This window comes from Orcinus orca, chromosome 3 (assembly GCF_937001465.1).
Source record: "Orcinus orca chromosome 3, mOrcOrc1.1, whole genome shotgun sequence".
Taxonomy (NCBI): domain Eukaryota; kingdom Metazoa; phylum Chordata; class Mammalia; order Artiodactyla; family Delphinidae; genus Orcinus; species Orcinus orca.
This window is the reverse complement of record NC_064561.1, coordinates 153,166,438-153,187,421: the sequence shown is the minus strand read 5'-3', so window position 1 is coordinate 153,187,421 and position 20,984 is coordinate 153,166,438. Positions and strand designations below refer to the sequence as shown.

General features: G+C 35.3%; 1 protein-coding gene across 6 annotated transcripts in view; it reads right to left on the bottom strand.

Annotated features, from left to right (window-relative positions):
• Nucleotides 1-20,984, bottom strand: part of RICTOR (RPTOR independent companion of MTOR complex 2) — a 127,834-nt gene that overhangs the window by 57,350 nt on the left and 49,500 nt on the right. For 5 of the 6 annotated variants that reach the window (XM_033421235.2, XM_033421234.2, XM_004265976.4 and 2 more), the window contains exons 6-8: nucleotides 16,985-17,048; nucleotides 12,007-12,133; nucleotides 8,254-8,423 (exon numbers count right to left, since the gene is read on the bottom strand). In XM_033421235.2, coding sequence (XP_033277126.1) covers nucleotides 8,254-8,423; nucleotides 12,007-12,133; nucleotides 16,985-17,048 — 361 coding nt within the window. Of the gene's footprint in view, nucleotides 1-8,253; nucleotides 8,424-12,006; nucleotides 12,134-16,984; nucleotides 17,049-20,984 lie in introns of those variants that run through there. The other variant, XM_033421237.2, reaches the window with a different exon arrangement.

Sequence of the window (20,984 nt, the reverse complement as noted above, 5' to 3'; positions counted from 1 at the left end):
CATTTCTTTTTCATTTATTTCTGATCTGATCTTTATGATTTCTTTCCTTCTGCTAACTTTGGGTTATTTTTGTTCTTCCTTCTCTAATTGCTTTAGGTGCAAGGTTAGGTTGTATATTCGGGATGTTTCGGAAGGTAGGATTGTATTGCTATAAACTTCCCTCTTAAAACTGTTTTTGCTGCACCCCATAGGTTTTGGGTTGTCATGTCTCCATTGTCGTTTGTTTCTAGGTATTTTTTAATTTCCTCTTTGATTTCTTCAGTGATCACTTCGTTATTAATAGTGTATTACTTAGCCTCCATGTGTTTGTACATTTTACAGATCTTTTCCTGTAATTGATATCTAGTTTCATAGTGCTGTGGTCGGAAAAGATACTTGATACAATTTCAATTTTCTAAAATTTACCAAGGCTTGATTTGTGACCCAAGATATGATCTATCCTGGAGAATGTTCCATGAGCACTTGAGAAAAATGTGTATTCTGTTATTTTTGGACGGAATGTCCTATAAATATCAATTAAGTCCATCTAGTTTAATGTATCATTTAAAGCTTGTGTTTCCTTATTTATTTTCATTTTGGATGATCGGTCCATTGGTGAAAGTGGGGTGTTAAAGTCCCCTACTATGAATGTGTTACTGTCGATTTCCCCTTTTATGGCTGTTAGTATTTGCCTTATGTATTGAGGGGCTCCTATGTTGGGTGCATAAATATTTACAATTGTTATATCTTCTTCTTGGATCGATCCCTTGATCATTATGTACTCTCCTTCTTTGTCTCTCGTAATACTCTTTATTTTAAAGTCTATTTTGTCTGATATGAGAATTGCTACTCCAGCTTTCTTTTGGTTTCCATTTGCATGGAGTATCTTTTTCCATACCCTTACTTTCAGTCTGTATGTGTCTCTAGGTCTGAAGTGGGTCTCTTGTAGACAGCATATATATGGGTCTTGTTTTTGTATCCATTCAGCCAGTCTGTGTCTTCTGGTGGGAGCATTTAATCCATTTACATTTAAGGTAATTATCGATATGTATGTTCCTATTCCCATTTTCTTAATTATTTAGGGTTTGTTATTGTAGGTCTTTTCCTTCTCTTGTGTTTCTTGCCTACTAGAGAACATCCTTTAGCATTTGTTGTAAAGCTGGTTTGGTGATGCTGGACCCTCTCAGCTTTTGCTTCTCTGTAAAGGTTTTAATTTCTCCATAAAATCTGAATGACATCCTTGCTGGGTAGAGTAATCTTGGCTGTAGGTTTTTCTCCTTCATCCCTTTAAATATGTCCTGCCAGTCCCTTCTGGCTTGCAGAGTTTCTGCTGAAAGATCAGCTGTTAATCTTATGGGGATTCCCTTGTGTGTTATTTGTTGTTTTTCCCTTGCTGCTTTTAATATGTTTTCTTTGTGTTTAACTTCTAACAGTTTGATTAATATGTGTCTTGGCATGTTTCTCCTTGGATTTATCCTGTATGGGACTCTCTGTGCTTCCTGGACTTAATTAACTATTTCCTTTCCCATGTTAGGGAAGTTTTCAACTATAATGTCTTCAAATATTTTTCAGTCCCTTTCTTTTTCTCTTCTTCTTCTGGAACCCCTATAATTCGAATGTTGGTGCGTTTAATGTTGTCCCAGAGGTCTCTGAGACTGTCCTCTGTTGTTTTCATTCTTTTTTCTTTATTCTGCTCTGCAGTAGTTATTTCCACTATTTTATCTTCCAGGTCACTTATCCGTTCTTCTGCCTCAGTTATTCTGCTATTTTTCCCACCTAGAGTATTTTTAATTTCATTTATTGTGTTGTTCATCGTTGCCTGTTTCATCTTTAGTTCTTCTAGGTCGTTGTTAAATGTTTCTTGCATTTTCTCTATTCTGTTTCCAAGATTTTGGATCATCTTTACTATCATTATTCTGAATTCTTTTTCAGGTAGACTGCCTATTTCCTCTTCATTTGTTAGGTCTGGTGGGTTTTTATCTTGCTCCTTCATCTGCTGTGTGTTTTTCTGTCTTCTCATTTTGTTGATCTTACTGTGTTTGGGGTCTCCTTTTTGCAGGCTGCAGGTTCGTAGTTCCCGTTGTTTTTGGTGTCTGTCCCCAGTGGCTAAAGTTGGTTCAGTGGGTTGTGTCGGCTTCCTGGTGGAGGGTACTAGTGCCTGTGTTCTGGTGGATGAGGCTGGATCTTGTCTTTCTGGTGGGCAGGTCCACGTCTGGTGGTGTGTTTTGGGGTGTCTGTGGACTTATGATTTTAGGCAGCCTCTCTGCTAATGGGTGGGGTTGTGTTCCTGTCTTGTTAGTTGTTGGGCATAGGGTGTCCAGCACTGTAGCTCGCTGGTCGTTGAGTGAAGCTGGGTGCTGGTGTTGAGATGGAGATCTCTGGGAGATTTTCACCGTTTGATGTTATGTGGAGCTGGGAGGTCTCTTGTGGACCAGTGTCCTGAAGTTGGCTCTCCCACCTCAGAGGCACAGCACTGACTCCTGGCTGCAGCACCAAGAGCCTTTCATCCACACGGGTCAGAATAAAAGGGAGAAAAAATAAGAAAGAAAGAAAGCAAGAGAGAGAGAGAGAAAGGGAGAGAGGCAGGAAGAAAAGAAAGAAAGAGAGAAAGAGAGAAAGAGAGAAAGAAAGAAAGAAAGAAAGAAAGGAGAAAGAAAGAGGATAAAATAAAATAAAGCTATTAAAATAAAAAATAATTATTAAGAAAAAAATGTTTTTAAAAAGGAAAACAAAAAGGACAGATAGAACCCTAGGACAACTGGGGAAAGCAAGGCTACACAGACAAAATCTAACACAGAAGCATGCACGTACACACTCACAAAAAGAGGAAAAAGGGGAAAAAATCATAAATCTTGCTCTCAAAGTCCACCTCCTCAATTTGGGATGATTCATTGCCTATTCATATATTCCACAGATGCAGGGTACATCAAGTTGATTGTGGAGCTTTAATCCGCTGCTTCTGAGGCTGCTGGGAGAGATTTCCCTTTCTCTTCTTTGTTTGTACAGCTCCCAGGGTTCAGCTTTGGGTTTGGCCCTGCCTCTGCATGTAGGTCGCCGGAGCGCATCTGTTCTTCACTCAGACAGGATGGGGTTAAAGGAGCAGCTGCTTCGGGGGCTCTGGCTCACTCAGGCGGAGGGGAGGGAAGGGTGCGGATGTGGGGCGAGCCTGTGGCAGCAGACGTCGGCGTGACGTTGCACCAGCCTGAGGCGCGCCGTGCGTTCTCCTGGGGAAGTTGTCCCTGGATCCCGGGACCCTGGCAGTGGCGGGGTGCACAGGCTCCCCGGAAGGGAGGTGTGGAGAGTGACCTGTGCTCGCACACAGGCTTGTTGTTGGCGGCAGCAGCAGACTTAGCGTCTCATGCCCGTCTCTGGTTTCCGCGCTGTTAACCGCGGCTCGCGCCTGTCTCTGGAGCTCCTTTAAGCAGCGCTCTTAATCCCCTCTCCTCGCGCACCAGGAAACAAAGATGGAAGAAAAAGTCTCTTGCCTCTTCGGCATGTCCAGACTTTTTCCCGGACTCCCTCCTGACTAGCCATGGTGCACTAACTCCCTGCAGGCTGTGTTCACGCCGCCAACCCCAGTCTCTCCCTGTGCTCCGACCAAAGCCCGAGCCTCAGCTCCCAGCCCTGCCCGCCCCAGCGGGTGAGCAGACAAGCCTCTCAGGCTGGTGAGTGCCGGTCGGCACTGATCCTCTGTGCGGGAATCTCACCGCTTTGCCCTCCACACCCCTCTTGCTGTACTCTCCTACGCGGCTGCGAAGCTTGCCCCCTCCCCCACCCACAGTCTCCGCCCGCGAAGGAGCTTCCTAGTGTGTGGAAACCTTTCCTCCTTCACAGCTCCCTCCCACTGGTTCAGGTCCCATCCCTATTCTTTTGTCTCTGTTCATTCTTTTTTCTTTTGCCCTACCCAGGTACGTGGGGGGTTTCTTGCCTTTTGGGAGGCCTGAGGTCTTCTGCCAGCGTTCAGTAGGTGTTCTGTAGGAGTTGTTCCACGTGTAGATATATTTCTGGTGTATCTGTGCAGAGGAAGGTGATCTCCATGTTTTACTCTTCCACCATCTTCCTGTACTGTCTCATTTGTTAAAAAACAATAAATATTTATTATCTCACAATGTTTCTGTGAGCCAGGAATCTAGAAGAGTTTAATTGTGCAGTTATGGCTCAGGGTGCCTCATAAAGTTGTAGTCAAAATATTGATCAGGGCTGCAGTCATCTCAGGACTTGACTGAAGCTGTAGAATCTGCTTCAAGATGGTTTACTCACAACGTGCTAATTGTTGGCAAAAGGTCTCAGTTCCTTCCCACGTGTGCCTCACTATAGGCTGCTTTACTGTCTTCATGACATAAAGGCAAGGAATCGAAGAAAGAATAGTGTTTCTTTAAATTTCCTTGGGTCATTTTTCTTTAGTCTATAAAATCTTTATTTTACCTTTGTTTTTGAAAGACATTTTCTCTAGGTAGGTTGACATTATTTTCTTTCTGCACTCTAAATATGCCATTCTACTGTCTTCTGGTTCCATTATTTCTGTTGGGAAATCAGCTGTCAGAGTTGTTCCTTTGAAAGTAGAGTCTTTTATCTCAAGCTGATTTTAAGATTTTTATTTATCTTGGTTTTTGACAACCTTACCATGATGTGTGTACATGTTGTTTTCTTTGTATTATCTTGAGTTTTCTGAGCTTTATGAAGTTTCATCAGTTTTAGAAACAAAAGTTTTGACCACTGCTTCTTTGGATATCTGCTTCTGCTCATTTTCTCTCTCTTCTCCAAAGACAACAATTATGTTTTATCCCTTTTGTTATGTTCATTTCCTTTCTCTTCCCCTGCCCCCAATGTTTTACTTGATATTTTTATTGACTTTTATTTCAATTTACTAATGATATCTTCTCATCCAAAATGGATTTTTAATTTCACTGAGTTCAGAATTTCAGGTTTTATATTTTTCTGCACTAGTTCCATTTGATTCATTTTGCACACTGCAATTATATGGTGAAATTCTCCATTATTTCATCTATTTTCTTCTTCTCCATTTTCCTTAACAAGTTAATCATGCTTGTTTTAAAGTCTTTTCCCTCTAGCTGTAACATCTGGATCACCTGTAGACAGGCTTCTATGGAATTTCTTTTCTTTTGAGTTTTCAGTTACATATTCATGTCTTTTTGTATGACACTCAATCATATTTCTGACTGAATGTTAGACACTGTAAATTTTATTAAAGGTTCCAAGTGATGTTATCTCCATCAGAGACGGTTTATCCTTTCCTCTGTTAGTCAGGTAGATTAAAGGGACTGATGAGCTTATCCTAGTTACCAACTGAGTTAAACTATGCTGCAATTTTGTTAAGATTTGAGTGTACCCCTGGTTTTCTTGTGTTTCTAAAGTATGGATCTCCAAAATTTTCAAGACTTTAGCAAGTTTTTTTTTTTTCTCCTTAGCAGTGAGAAATTGGGGATTTTTTCTACACACTTCATAAGTTTTGAACTTAGATCTTTAGGCACTCATCCACAATTACTTCAGAATTTGGGACATGTCAAGAACAGGAAATCGGCTATGAAATACCCAGTTTGTTACTTGAATACTACATAACTGCCAAAAGCTGTTCTGATTTTTCAGGTCCTAGGAAAAGCGTACCTGGATTTTCAACTTCTAATTATGTCCTGATCAGTAAGTGACCCCAGGGAAAAAAAAGCAACTGCATATAATCAGTGTAAATTCACTACTTCTTAGAGGTCTTTCCACTTCTGCCCATGAACCCCCTTCCTGGGAAGCCTCTGTGTCCTATGCACAGGAGACCATAGCCTATTCCACTGTGTTTTCCTCAGTGGAAACATTTTAACTTCTGCTCTCCACAGATTCTTATCTCAGCAAACTTCTAGAAGGGTAAATCAGACTTGATCTGCGGGCTTCTCACATCTCTAGGCTTGTCACTCCACATACACATTCGCCTGCCAAATAGTCTGGTCTTCTACCTAGGCCTAGGTCATCTTCTTAACCTCTAGCCTGTGGCCTAAATCTACAGTGCCCCCAAGGGCATCTCTAGATTTTTCACTCCCTCTGGTCCTTATTGCTTTCACAGCTCTATACTGCTTTAAATATATGATTTCCATAATTATTCAACTTTTCTAGTTTTCCATAGCAGATGCTATGAACTACACTATCCTACTCTGAAGTTTAAAAAATACGTTGTTTTTAAAATTTACTATAAAAAATTAAAATTACAATTTTACAATCCTTACTGACTGCCTATTCTAATAACATTATCATATTAAATGTACCTTTTTTTTTTCCTGTGTGAGGTCAAAATATATTACAGATTATAGAAATAGAAGCCAGGGTAGATTTTAAAAGGGATTTTTTTTTTTTTAACAGAAGAAAGATTTGGGCCTAACGAGACAGTAGCAATGAAAATAGCTCCTTTGTAGGTGGAAAAGAAAAACCAAAGTTATCAAGTTAGAGTGAAAATTTATAAATATAATTAATAAAACTGAGGACAATATTCTTGTAACAGCAGACTCTAGGATGAAGATAATGATAAAGTAGAAGATGATAATGATTAATATCCAAGGCAATCAGTATTTATTGAATACTTATTATGTGCCAGGTACTAAATAAAACATTTATGTAGATTAGAATGAATATATGTAAAGCACCTGGAAATATTGCCTAACTCATTATAAGCTTTACAAGAGTGTTAGTTGCTGCTATTACTACTACTACTATTATTATTATAGTATTTATTCTTCACAATAATTCTTTAAGGTAAAAATCATGACTTTTATTTTACCTAGGAAAAAATGGGTCCAAGAGAGGCTAATAACTTGCCCCAAATCATAAAGCTAGTAGGTTACAGAACAAAAATCCAAAACCAGATCCGTATAGCCTGAAGTCTATGCTCTCAATCACTATGATACTTTAGGGGGATCTTAAGGAAAAAAAGAACATTTGTGGCTTTAAAGAACTTATGCAAATACAGTCGTGTACTTAAATATCTACCATATTCTTTTTGAGGTTTTTTCGTTTACACAAAGGCTTTACTAATCTGCTGCACAATTATATAGGAATAAAAACCAGGCCTATATACAATATCTTCCTTTACTGCAATCATCTCTCCAATCTTAAAATATCATTTTCTCCACTTGATAAAGAAAAAACTTAAATCGAAATACACTGTAAAATATCAAAAATGCCAGCTTATTCCCACTGGATTCCCATGAATAATGTATTTAAAATCACTTATTAAGGAGAATATTGTACCTAAATTTGTTAGTTAGTGATATAGGCTAATGTCAATTTTATAATCTCAAAATATTTCTAGTAGCCCTAATAAAACCAGAACTATAACATTTAAGACAAGTTTCATAAAATGATTTAAACAGGCAAAGTAGGGAACAATAAATCTTTTATAATTTGCATAATTTCATACCCAAATAAAGCCTTGGTTTAAACTTACTCTGAATGATATCTGCAATGGACAACAATGTAATGCATTCACACAAATAAACTATAAGAGTACATTTTGTGGTAACTCCCTGGTGGTCCAGAGGTTAGGGCTCCATGCTCTTACTGCCGAGGGCCCAGGTTTAATCCCTGGTCAGGGGAACTAAGATCCCACAAGCCACGGGGCATGGCCAAAAATGAGGGGAAAAAAAAAGAATACAGTTTGTGATAATTCTGTTCCAACCTCTACTACATACTTATTATAGAAAAGGGTATATGGTAGCCTTACTATTTTAGACCAACTGTAAAAAAAAAACAAAAAACAAAAAACTGAATTAGTAAAAAAAAAAAAAAAAAGAAATTGTAGAGTATTTTAAAAAAGATATGTATTCTATTTCTTTCAATTATATATGGTCTTTAGTTGCCAACAAGTGTCTCCAAGTTCAGAGAGTTTTAGCATGGTTTAATAAACAAATAGTATATAATTAGCAGGAGCTATTCACACACAATTAACATACTATAGTCCTTAAAAAGAAATGGTCTTCTTAAATAAATATGTAAATGTCTATGAAACCTTACTTGTGCTCTAATTTGCTCAGTCAAGTTTTCATAGATAATAAAAAAAATAAACTTCACTTTACATGTTGATGAAATATTCTTGAGAATTTTTTCAATTCAGTCGAAACTGAATGAGCTATAAAATACTGCTGGGATAAGCCAAGCTTATTAGTTAATTTAGGTTTAATAATTAATGCTGTGCTGCATATTAACTTTAAAATTTCAAAGTAAGAGTATGTATTTAAAGTCATATTTTAAAACTAGAAAGAATATTAAAGTTCCTACCTCTAATTCTACATCAGCTCGTACATACTGTCGGGTCTTTGGATGATTAAGGAGGTGTAAAATTGTAGTAATGAGAGCCTCATTTATTCGACTTAATTGGCAATCGATCACATTTTTCAAGATGGTGTTTAGTCCACCTCGAAGGGCCACCACCTCTGGATTCTGAAGTGCTAAAATAAAAAAGAAAAACTTAATATATTATATAGGGGATAATTAATAAAATGTAATCAGAAATCTGGGATTTTAATACTTAATTTGCTTTCTGACTTGAAAAACTTTCCAGTCAATGACATTTAAAAGGACACGTGGATAAACTACCTAATAAGAGTCACTGAATATACTTTCCAAAACTCTGATTTGTTTCTTAATGTCTCTGAATTTTTTCATATCTTTTGTTCATGTTTTACTGAATGGTTCTTCTTTCCTATCAATTGCAAGTTCTTTATATAATGGGAATATTAGCCTTTTATCTGTTTCAAATCTTTTATCTGATTTGTAACTTAACTTTAGATTTTAAGCTCAGAAACTCCTCCCTTACTTCAAATATCAGGCATTTTCTCTGTATGCACGCACACCGATGTGTGTGTTTTAAATGAGTTCATGATTAACATTTCAGTTTTCAATCTGTCAGGAAACAGACTTTGGCTTAATATTGATAAGCTCATTTTTTCCCAAATGTTTATTCAACTATCCCAGCATGCTTTCCAAACTGATTTTCATACTTTTGATATACTGAAGTCTTCTATGTATCAGGGTCTGCAACCCTTGATTCTTTTTCATTTTTTTCTCCCTTAATAAGCCAGCTTAACTTTTTTAAAATATGAGAAAAAAATCTTTGCCTTCTCCTCCATTTAATCTTTTTCAAAAATGTTTTTTTTTCCATAGTTGAATTTTTCCTGTTTATTCTGGTTGAACTTTAGATTTAGGTTTCTTCTCCATTTTTTCTAAATTGAGGTATAATTACTTACAGTAAAATACACAGATTTTAATGGTACAGTTCAATAAATTCTGAACAGTATCTATACCCCTGTAACCAATAGCTCAATCAAGGTATAGCACTTTCATCATCCTAGAAAGTTCCTTCACACCACTTTTCAGTCTCCCTCCACAACAAAGGCAACAAATATTCTCATTTCTACCTATAGATTAGCTCTGCCTTCTTGAAAATCAATTAAACAAATTGAAATGTACCCCCTAAACACACACACACGTCTTCCACATTTCTTTTTTTTTTTTTGCGGTACGCGGGCCTCTCACTGCTGTGGCCTCTCCCGTTGCGGAGCACAGGCTCCGGACGCGCAGGCTCAGCGGCCATGGCTCACGGGCCCAGCCGCTCCGCAGCATGTGGGATCCTCCCAGACCGGGGCACGAACCCATGTCCCCTGCATCGGCAGGCGGACTCTCAACCACTGCGCCACCAGGGAAGCCCCACATTTCTTATTTCTATTTGTTATATATAGTTTTCTTGTCTACTTTGGAAATAGTATCATTTTTTTTCCATTATGTTTACTGATTATTGCTGAAACACAAAATAAATCTATTAAATCTATATTTTCAGGTTTCCATTGTACTGAATTACTGAAGTTGTTCTTCAGTTGATTCAGAGTTTTCTAGATATATCATCTACTATGTATGATGCCTTCTTTCCAATATGTAAAACTCATTTATTATTTTGTCTTGCTAACCTGGTTAAAACGCTAATTAAGAGCTTTTAAAATGATGTAGTATTTGTAGAGATCCACTATTAAGAATATGATTGGTGGACTTCCCTGGTGGCTTAACAGTGGTTAAGAATCCACCTGCCAATGCAGGGGACATGGGTTCGAGCCCTAGTCTGGGAAGGTCCCACATGCCACAGAGCAACTAAGTCCATGCGCCACAACTACTGAGTCTGTGCTCTAGAGCCCGTGAGCCACAACTACTGGGCTTGCATGCCACAACTACTGAAGCCCATGTGCCTAGAGCCCATGCTCCGCAACAAGAGAAGCCACTGCAATGAGAGAGCCACGCACTGCAAGGAAGAGTAGCCCCCACTCGTCGCACCTAGAGAAAACCTGCGCTCAGCAACGAAGACCCAACGCAACCATAAATAAATAAATAAACAAATTTATTAAAAAAAGAGTATGAGTGGTGATTTGAGATGAATATTCTACAATGTTAACATAGTAGCATTCTAATTATTTCATTTTATGTATGCATGTATTTGTGTGTATGTGCGTACCTTTGTGTTTATGTATATAAAATGCTAGTTTCATTTAAATTAAAATTGGTAAATTTCCATATTTTTAATGCTCTCAATTAGATTATACTATATGAGAATTATTTGTTCCTTGAAACAATTTTTTTAAGACAAAACTAACTAAATGACTCTTTTTGGAGGCAATTAATTCATCAAGTACTTCTATGGTTTTTGATCCATCACGTGTTCTACTCTTTTGAGTCAACTGGATATTAAAATTTTCTCTGAAAACCCATTCATTTCAATAAGATTTTCAAATATATAAAAAAATTATCTCATAATTTTTAAAACTCCTATTAATTCTCTTTCTCATTCTATTAATCTTTTCTCTGACTTTTGCATTTTTCAAACAATAGTGTATGTTTGCCTGTGTATCATTTTTTCTTCTTCCATTAACACAGATTAGATTAAATAATCTATCTTGTTCTCTAAGACTCAGAATCATTATTGCTTTCCTCCTGCTTATGTTAAAATTTATTTTTTTTCTTCTTTTTCTATTTCTTGGGTTCGCTCACTTATTTTCATTACTTTTTGCTTAATTATAAAAGCATCTTATAGTGAGAAGTTAACTCGAGTATATAACTTTCCAGGCATCTCATACATTGACATGTAGTCAAATTTTTATTATTTTTCAAAATTTCCTTAATCAAATTTCTGACTTTTTCTCTAAATCAACAGGTATTGTGGACAGTATTTTTAGACTCTCAATGATAAGGCTTGGCTCTTTTGTTTCTTTAAACTTTTGTTATTCATTTATTTATCATATCAAGAGTGAATGTAACCTATACCACTTCTGCTTTTGGTGGGGAAAAATATTATCTTCTCTTGTCATTAAAAATTATATTTCTTTGGTTATAAGTGAGGTTGAACTTTTAAAATACTTTGACTAGCCATGCATTTCTTTGAGAATTACTTATTTTTCCTACTGATCTGTATATAAGTAAGTTCTTTACCTGTCATGGTAAAGAACTTATTTATTACATTTATTTTTTTCTTTGTTCTGGTACTACATGTTTTCTTATCTCCTTATAATAAAATCTACAGCTGCTGAAATCTGTTTGATTTCTTTTGATAATTCAAAACTCCTTTTCCTTACGTGATCAGATACTCATCCATTCCCCCCCCATATTTTCCCCATTTAATTCTTAAATCCTTTTTCATTTAGAATTCTTTTTTAATGTAGAGTGAATTGTTGTTTTGCACTCACATCAAGATACAATGTGGTTAATTAATGTCTGAGAGCCAGACTGTAAGAGATTTTATTCTAATTACTGGAATCTGGACAATTCCTATATATTAAATTTCATGATGAGTAAAACTTTAAAATTTATAGAATTTTAATGTCACTTTGAAATGATCTGTTTAAACAAGTCCACTACTTCCTTATCAGAAATGTCCTACTTTTTCCATATCTTTTTACCAATACCTAAAGAATTAATGTATTAAAGGCATTAAAAAGTGTTACATATTCTTTCTAAAATACTACATTTTCATTACTCAAAGAAAATTCTGACCTAGTTCACAGATAATGGCAATGCATGCTCGAACCATTCTATCTCTTTCTTGGAGTCCATCATTTCCAACTGCTATTAATGAGTTGGCCACAGAGCTAGGAAACAAGGAAGCATTCACAGTAATCATCTGTAACAGGGAGAAATCAGAAAAAGAAGTTACTTCATAATGCATTTTTCAAACCTATTTTATTCAGACTGAAGTGTTTAAGACCGTAGAATATTTATAAGATCCAGGCACTAATTTTAATCTTCTCCTTCAAATGAACATGTCAAAGGACTAATATAACTAATAACTGATGCAATAAATGTTAATAATCATTACCATGGAAAAAAGTGTTGGCTTTTTTCCCTAATAGTCCAGACTATAAATTAGTTGACTACCAAGATATAATGTTTCTGAGATTCTAAGCTCCTCTAGGATAGGAACACTATTTTAAACAACTTTTCAGTAACTAGACAAAGTAAATCAGTGGTGACAACACCTGCAAACATACTACTGTACTACTACATTCCTGACTCCTTCCCCATTTATTATCACCACTACATCCTATCAATTTACCTCATTAACTCAACTCTTTCCACCATCAAACTCTGATTTGGGTCCTCATTCTTACTTTGATTGCTGCAACTGATGTCTCATCATCTCCCTATGTCTCTCACTTGTTGCTATACTGAAAGGCAAACTTCATAATCCATAATCTATTTTTTTTGAAGTCCCCATTTTCTTTTTGGTTGTTATGGGGACTGCCCTCAGCTCTTAGAGGTTGCCCTCAGGTCCCTGTCATGGGCAGCTCACTCATGGTTATTTGCTACTTCAAGGCAGGCAGCAGTCTCTCCATAATCTATTTTTAATATTTCAAAAACTATGATGGAAACAGTATGTCTCTGGTGACAAAAACTTTTGTTGAATCTCATTTTAAATGAAAAGTTTAATTGGCAATAACATATTTGGAATACGGAAAACAGATAACATGTATCTTCAGTTTGGAAAACAGAAAGAAAAATTATGTAGTTAATTACTCTTTAATAAATAAAAGACTATTTGGTAGATGAAGTATTTCAAAATAGCAGGTCCTTGGAGTGGGAGTAGAAGAAAATGTTTTATTCTGTTTGGGTAGTGATAAATACTGGGGATAATTAATCTGTCCTGGGCGTTACTATTTATAATCCTGTTGAAAAATAAGACTTATACTCTGACAAAATTAGGGGACACAATATAACTAAACTAATATCCAGTTAAATCCTATAGAGGTTCAAAGGAGAGATCTATATTGGATAGAGTACTTGTAAATGGTTTACATCATTTAAGCAGCATTATGTGATATGACAAGTTTCAAATGAAATTATAGAATACTGTTCCACAACCATAAAATAGATGTCTAATAACCTTAGAATCTACAAAAACTTTCACATTTGTTTCTAAACAGTATTTTTCATTAATCAAAAATGTTGGAGAAGAAAGAATAGGAAAGGGAAAAGAGGTATAAGAAACTGATCTTCCTCAGTGAGAAAATTCTAACTTATGATATTAATTTGTATTTTAATACTTACTGATCTATTATTATACTTACAAGGGGCTTGTAAGAAAAATTCCCAAGACAATAAGACGTATGTAATGTATTTTAAAAAGAGTTGGCTAGAAGCCAGACCAACCGGCTTCCAGGGCCAAATCTGCCATTAATAAACTGTTACCTTGGCAAACCAATCCTCTCTGTGCCTTAGTTTCCTCATTTGTAAATGAGGATGTATAAGATCCGATGATTTCTAGAATTTCAAGTATAAAATTCTATTCTATGAGTCTCAAGTGTAGAGCTATGAAATGGATATCGGTAATTTAAAGTTTTTACAAATGAAATCACTCTTGTTATTTTTCAGGGAAAATATACACAAAGAAACTCTTAAATTCTGTGTAAATCAGAGAATACTTTTCTTGTAAATCAGTGAGTAATCAATGAGGGAAAAGTCATAGAATTTAGTCTCTGCTGAAATAAATGTTTAATCATCTTTTTTGCATGATAGAACAGACATATATAAAACAAATCAAAGATCATAAGTAGGTAATAAATTTGTAGAACTGCTATAAAAGAATGAGAGAAACACTGAGTTCTCTAAGGGAAATATTTAAAATTTCAGCTGAGACTGAAAGATGAATATAATATAGAAAGGGGTGGAAATGAAAAGAATAGGATAGAAGCAGTGATCACAGCAGTGGTGGAGGGCAGCTTGTCTACACATATAATGGCATAATGAGACGGGTCGTAATTGGTTGCCCCAAAAGTGGGCTCTGAATGCCAAGATAAGCAGGTTGTGCTTAATACCAAAAGGATTTGTGGGCCAGTGTAGGTTTGGAAATTTGGAGAACTGGGCTTTTCACGCTGGCTTTGACAATATCTTGCTGTGTATCAAGGGCAAGTGATTCCTTTAAATGAATCCCTTTCAGCTATAAAAAAAAAAAATCTGTGATATATTAATCTCATATTGCATGAATGTAGAAATGATATATGAAGAAAATAATGGCTTAATTAGGCAGGCAATAAGAAAACTTTAAGTTGGATAAAGAGTAGCAAGAGCTGACTAGTGTGAAAATAATACAGATAATGAGAGAGACAAGAATCAGGAAGGATTGCCTGGATTAGAGCAAGAAAGAGACATGAAAAAATCAGAGACATTGAAAAAAAACCAAGCAAACAAACAAAATCTCCTAAATGAATGAAACAGGTGAAAGAGAAGAAAAAGTAACATGAGTATTCCTTAATTATTCATAAAGCAAGTTATCCTAAAACAACAAATGTTTTTGCTTTTCCTTTAAAAAACATTATTACTTTCACAGAAAATTTTAAAACTGTTCTGAACGCATACAAAGAATCCACAGTGACCTAGCAATTATATTATTAACATTAATTTCTACTAGCTCAGTTGCCAAGATGTTGCTGGAAAAAAAGAAATATGTGCTTCAATTGTTAAAAGTATTAGTGAAATTATAGTTCCTCTGGCCAATAGAGGCCACTGTTCATTCAGCAACCTTGCTTTCCCTTTTACTCTGTTTTTAGCTAACCCAAGGAGGAATCCTGTGACATAACTCTACCTTTGAGCCTGTATTTTACCACCAGGTACAAGCAGTTTTCCCGCCCTTGAATCCACAAATGATATCTGCCTTCTTCAAAAGATAACAAAATAAAATTACATTTTTGTTATGGCATTTCTGAATTGTTTCAAGGGTCTGTTTATTTTTACTGGGCTATTTTATAAATTACACTGTAACTTGTACAAAACACTGTACAAAAGAGAAATAAAATATTTAGTGAATAATTCAAAGAAGCTGAATTTAATTTAATCCATTTGGGGTTCTTTTTTCATCTGAACGCAGTTTCTAAGGCAGCAACTCTCAAAGTGTGGTCCAGAAAACTGAGGGTCCTGAGGATATTTTCAGATTCTGCAAAGTAAAAACTATTTTCGTAGTAATTCAAAGACATTATTTGTCTTTTTTACTCTCACAAGTACATATGGAAGTTTTCCAGAGGCTCCACTGCATGTGAAATCACAAGAGACTGAATACAAAAGCAAATATGACAATCCAGGTACCTTCTATCAGGACAAACACTACAGAAATTTGTATAAATCTAAAATAATGCCACTCTACTCATTAACTTTATTTTTGGAAAATATAGTTATTTTTATAAAAATATGTTATTTATGTTTACTTGTAATGAGTTTGTTATTTTTTAATATGTTAATATATTTTTAAATTTCTCACTTTTAATTCCTAGTATGATAAATACTGACATATATATAACTCAAATAACCAAAGAGTTATTCTAGGTTCTTCAGAAACAAATTTTGTTTTCTTATCTTGAATTCTCAAAATCATGCAGTAGAAGAGGTTGTATGTATAAGTAAAAATCATAAACCTAATTTTTATATTTAAATATGAAGAGTCAAATCACGGTGCCAACATAACAATTTACCCTATAACAAACATTTTTTAAATCTATCTCCAATATCACTCTTAACTAGAACTGCAAACTTCTTTTAAGACAACTCATCCATTTACTTCTTCCTTACTATGCTCACCTGTGGGTACTATTACTAACCATAAGCTGAACAACTGGAAGAAAAAGGAAAAAGAGGAGATCTAGTTAATGCACAAACTCAACAGTCTGCAATTCTGGAGCATGCACTGTATTCAAAGGTGGGAAAAAAGGAGAAGAGCTAAAAAAGTTAACTGTTAAATAATCTTAGATGTTTTTACATTAAAACAAACATATACTGCATCAGTTTTATGAATTTTTAAGATGAAACATGATACTTTATGATGAAACATGATAAAATTCTTACACAAACTGTACCCTAACCAAATTAACTCTCAGTTTACTCTATTCCTCTGCCATTAGGGCATCACATCACATTAAATAACAATAAAAAAACTCCTGGAAGGCCTCTCTCATTAGAAGCATTATGGATTATCCTCAACACCCTCTCTTGGAGAGTTTAGATTTTGACCTTTTATCCCGTACAATGGCCTGAATTGTTTATTGCAAGTGCCTACTGATGTATCCAAATTCATCTTCAAAACAATCAGCCTGTAATTATTTTTGACATTCATTTAATAGAATTAACTCCAAGCATATAATTAAGAAAAAATAAGGGTTGGGGGCAAGTAATCCTCTTTCTCCAATAACATATAAAAGCAGTAATTTCATTTATATGCCTACTGCAGGAAGAAATATTCTTTACAATAAACATTTTATAAAAAATACTGACCTAGCTATACCCACATAGAATAATTACACAACATATTTATGCTTATCTTGAAGTTTTAATACTTATTTAACTCATATAATTTTAACAAAATAAAAATGTTTAATGAGAATTCAGTCTTTCAATTTTAATAGAAAGATTTCACAGTCTAAATCTAAAAATGTAAAATGCTTAACATGAAAATCATAAATCTGCCTTTACTCTCAGACATAGAGCCTACCTTTCTGACTAATCGAAGTGCTTGTGTCCTCTCTACCTCGTTGCTCTGCTGTATGTCAATGCACCTAAATAATACATAAAATATTTAATTATTGATAAAAATCTTATTAAACAATTTTTTTGTATAATACCATGATCAGACCCATGTTCATGTCAATATAGTATTTGTAGATGTTAATACAAGTTATTTTTCAGTACCAGCAAATATTTATTTAATATCTCTAGTGATAAATACTTATTATAATAAAACATTTCAAAACTATTTCACTTAAAACTCCAGGAAAGAAGAATACAGTAAGAAATTTATAGAATTATATATATCTATACAGAAATAATAAACATATTTATAAAGCAAAATATCAGAAATCTACTGAAAAAATATTCACCTATCTTTGATAAAGTTCACAGATACTTTATTAAAATTGTGAAGGAGAAATATTTCCAAGCCTATGTTTCAGTTTAATTGTGATTTTAACCAGAGCCTAAATTTTACATTATAACTAAGTTAAAAGTCTTATATTAGCCACAATAATTCTATTTTACCAAAATATAATTTGAAATGTGACTGTACTTCAAAAGTTAATGCTCATATATCACTTAACTGACATTTCTCTATAAAATTTACTAAATTATTCAATTTCTAAAGAGTCTTTGGTATATGTGGAAGAATAATTCATTTTTACTTATGTTTAGACAGTTCACAATTCTAATCAATACTTTATATATCAATACATAGATAGTTTGCTATTCAAAAGCATTTCTGCTATCTGAATATAATTAATCTAAAACAACTTTAATAAGAAGCAAATAGACATATAATTTCATTTCTGGCCACAACAGATCAGACCAATCCTCCTGCCAAAAATAACTATAAAGGCTAAATATAGTACTTTGTAAAGCAACTGTTAAAAGGGCAATGGATAATAATCCCTGGAAAGAGAAGCACAAGCTCCATATCCACTCAGGCTTTGTCCCTGGGGACACCTGCCAAGCCCCAGTTTTAGGGGAACAGAATCCTAAAAGAAAGCAAAAATCTTCCTGTACTGGAGAGACAGACTGAACTTTAGGGCAACCAAAGTGGCTGGGACTTGAGGGGAAAAAATCTCAAAGAAAAGAAAATAGGAGTATAAGCAAGAATCTGCGTGCCATCCCCTTTCCAATGCACTTGCCAATTTCTATGTTGTACGAATGCAGAGTTAAAGTCCAAGAAACCAAGCAAAAAGCTACTGCTGAGAAGCCAAGGAACTGAGCAGAAATTTTAGCAGGTACATAATATTCTAAGAAAGATGTTAGGGCTCAAGGCTGCTCGGGATGAAGAGGTTCTGCTAAATATCTACATTTTCACTTGAGACTCCATATAGCCACTTCCTAGAGCAAAGGCAAAGGAAAAAAAAAACAAATTTTAACACAATCAGTGTGATAAGCCAACATTCCAAAAATAACATGATCCAGAGCCAAAAACTTTTAACATACAATGTTCACATCCAATCACATATAATATGAGGTATGCTTTAAAACAAACAAAGGGCTGAGTAACCAAAAACCAAGAAAAGAAAATGATAATAGAAACAGAACACAGGTGATTCACATACTGGAACTGTCATAAATAACTATGATTATTATGCTCAAGAAAATAAAGCAGAGACCTAGAATGTCTAAGTAAGAGTAAAATATAAATCACAGAAATACAATAACTGAAATTAAAAATTCAAGAGACTGAGGGCTTCCCTGGTGGCACAGTAGTTGAGAGTCCGCCTGCTGATGCGGGGGACACGGGTTCGTGCCCCGGTCTGGGAAGATCCCACATGCCGCGGAGCGGCTAGGCTCGTGAGCCGTGGCCGCTGAGCCTGTGGTCCGGAGCCTGTGCTCCGCAACGGGAGAGGCCACAACAGTGAGAGGCCCGCGTACCGCAAAAAAAAACAAACATGTAAGTAGAAAGTAACAACACTGAAGCACAAAGATTAACAACAACAAAGATTGAAAATACAGTAAGGGCATTAGAGACATGTGGCACAGTGAACAGATTCAGCACTCTATAGCTGGAGTACCAGGGGATAGGAGAGAAAGTAACAGGAAAAAAAACCTTTAAAGTAGCCAAAGGAGAAAAAGAAGCAACAAGAAGAGACAACTTACTGTTCAACAAAAAAAAAACAAAATCCAGAAGACAATAACTTATTTAAAGCATTGAAAAATAGTAACTGGTCAAAAAAATACCCTTCAAATGGGAAGGGAAATAGAGGATTTATAGACAAATAAAATATGAGAGAATTCAACTCCAGTATACCTACACTATGAGAAAATAGTAAAGGAAATTCAAGAAAGCGACCCAAGATAAAAGGGTGGAAATGTAAGAAGGAAGAATATTGGAACGGGTAAATAACATAGGTAAATATCACTAGTTCCAATTTAATACAATAACAGGACTATCCTGTGGGGTTACAAATATATGTAGAAATAAGGCAGAGGGGAGCTGGTGGTCAAGCTGGAAGAGGTTTCCTGCATTGTTCTGGCTGTAATAAAAATGGTAAACCTTAACATATCAAGGATAAATGTAATCTCTAGGGCAACTGCTAATAGAAGAAAAGGCTTTAAAACCAAGACATTAACAGAAGAGGAAAAAAATTCTTGATTATTCCCAAAGAAACAAAAAAGGAGCAATGCAAGACCAAAGAATAGACGTGACAAATAGAATATGAACAGCAAGACAGCAAAGTCAAATATAGGAGAAAACTAATGGCAAGATGACAAACTCATAAATGTAATTACATTAGATAAAGCACATAGAACCTGCATATAAAAAACCACTAGACATAGTCTAATCCAATTAGAAGACAAAGATGGTCAAACTAGATTTAAAAAAATCTATATGATGTTAACGGGAGAGAAACTTAAATGTAAGAACAAAAAAAAAGAAAGTGAAAGGACTGAAGAGGATATATTGTGCAAACCCTAAATAAAATAAAGTTAGTATAGCTATATTAACATTAGATAACATGAACACTCATAAAAGAAGTATTACTAGGAATAAAGAGAAACATTTCATAACCAGGAAAGGATTAGCCCAATGAGAAGGTTTAACAATTCTAAATATGAATGCAATAACAAAGTTTCAAAATATATAAAGCAAGAACTGACAGGGGGACTTCCCTGGTGGCACAGTAGTTAAGAATCCACCTGCCAATGCAGGAGACACGGGTTCGAGCTCTAGTCCGGGAAGATCCCACATGCCGCAGAGCAACTAAACCCATGTGCCACAACTACTGAAGCCCTCGTGCCCTAGAGCCCATGCACTGCAACTACTGAGCCTACGTGCTGCAACTACTGAAGCCCACATGCCTAAAGCCCATGCTCCGCAACAAGAGAAGCTACTGCAATGAGAAGCCCATGCACCACAATGAAGAGTAGCCCCCGCTCACCACACCTAGAGAAAGCCCACGCGGAGCAACAAAGACCCAATGCAGACAAAATAAAAAAAAATTGAGTCCATGATATTAAAACTTCCTAAAAAAGAAAACCCTAGGGCCAGACAGATTCGCCGGTGAACTCTACTAATCATGTAAGGTAAAAAGCAGTATCTTACATAAGTTCTTACATAAATTCTTCCAGAGAATATAAAAAGGGGGTAACATTTCCTTAGTTGTTTTATAAACATACTCTTGATACCAAAACCAAAATGAATATTAGAACAATGGAAAAATATAGGCCAATACCTCTCATAAACATAACTGCAAAAATTTTTCCACAGAATATTAGCAAACCCAATACAGTTATATGTGAAATAAAAAGACATCATTAAAAAGTGGTGTTTACTTCAGGAACGCAAACAAGGAATATAAAGAAATCCACTAAGAGTCTACAGCAAGTATCATAAATAATGGCAAAATACTGAACACTTTCAACTTGAGCTCAGGAGCAAAACATAGTTATCCAATTACCATTTCTAGTCAGTGCAATATTCTAACCAGTGAGATATGGTGAGGAAAAGAAAAATATAAGGATTG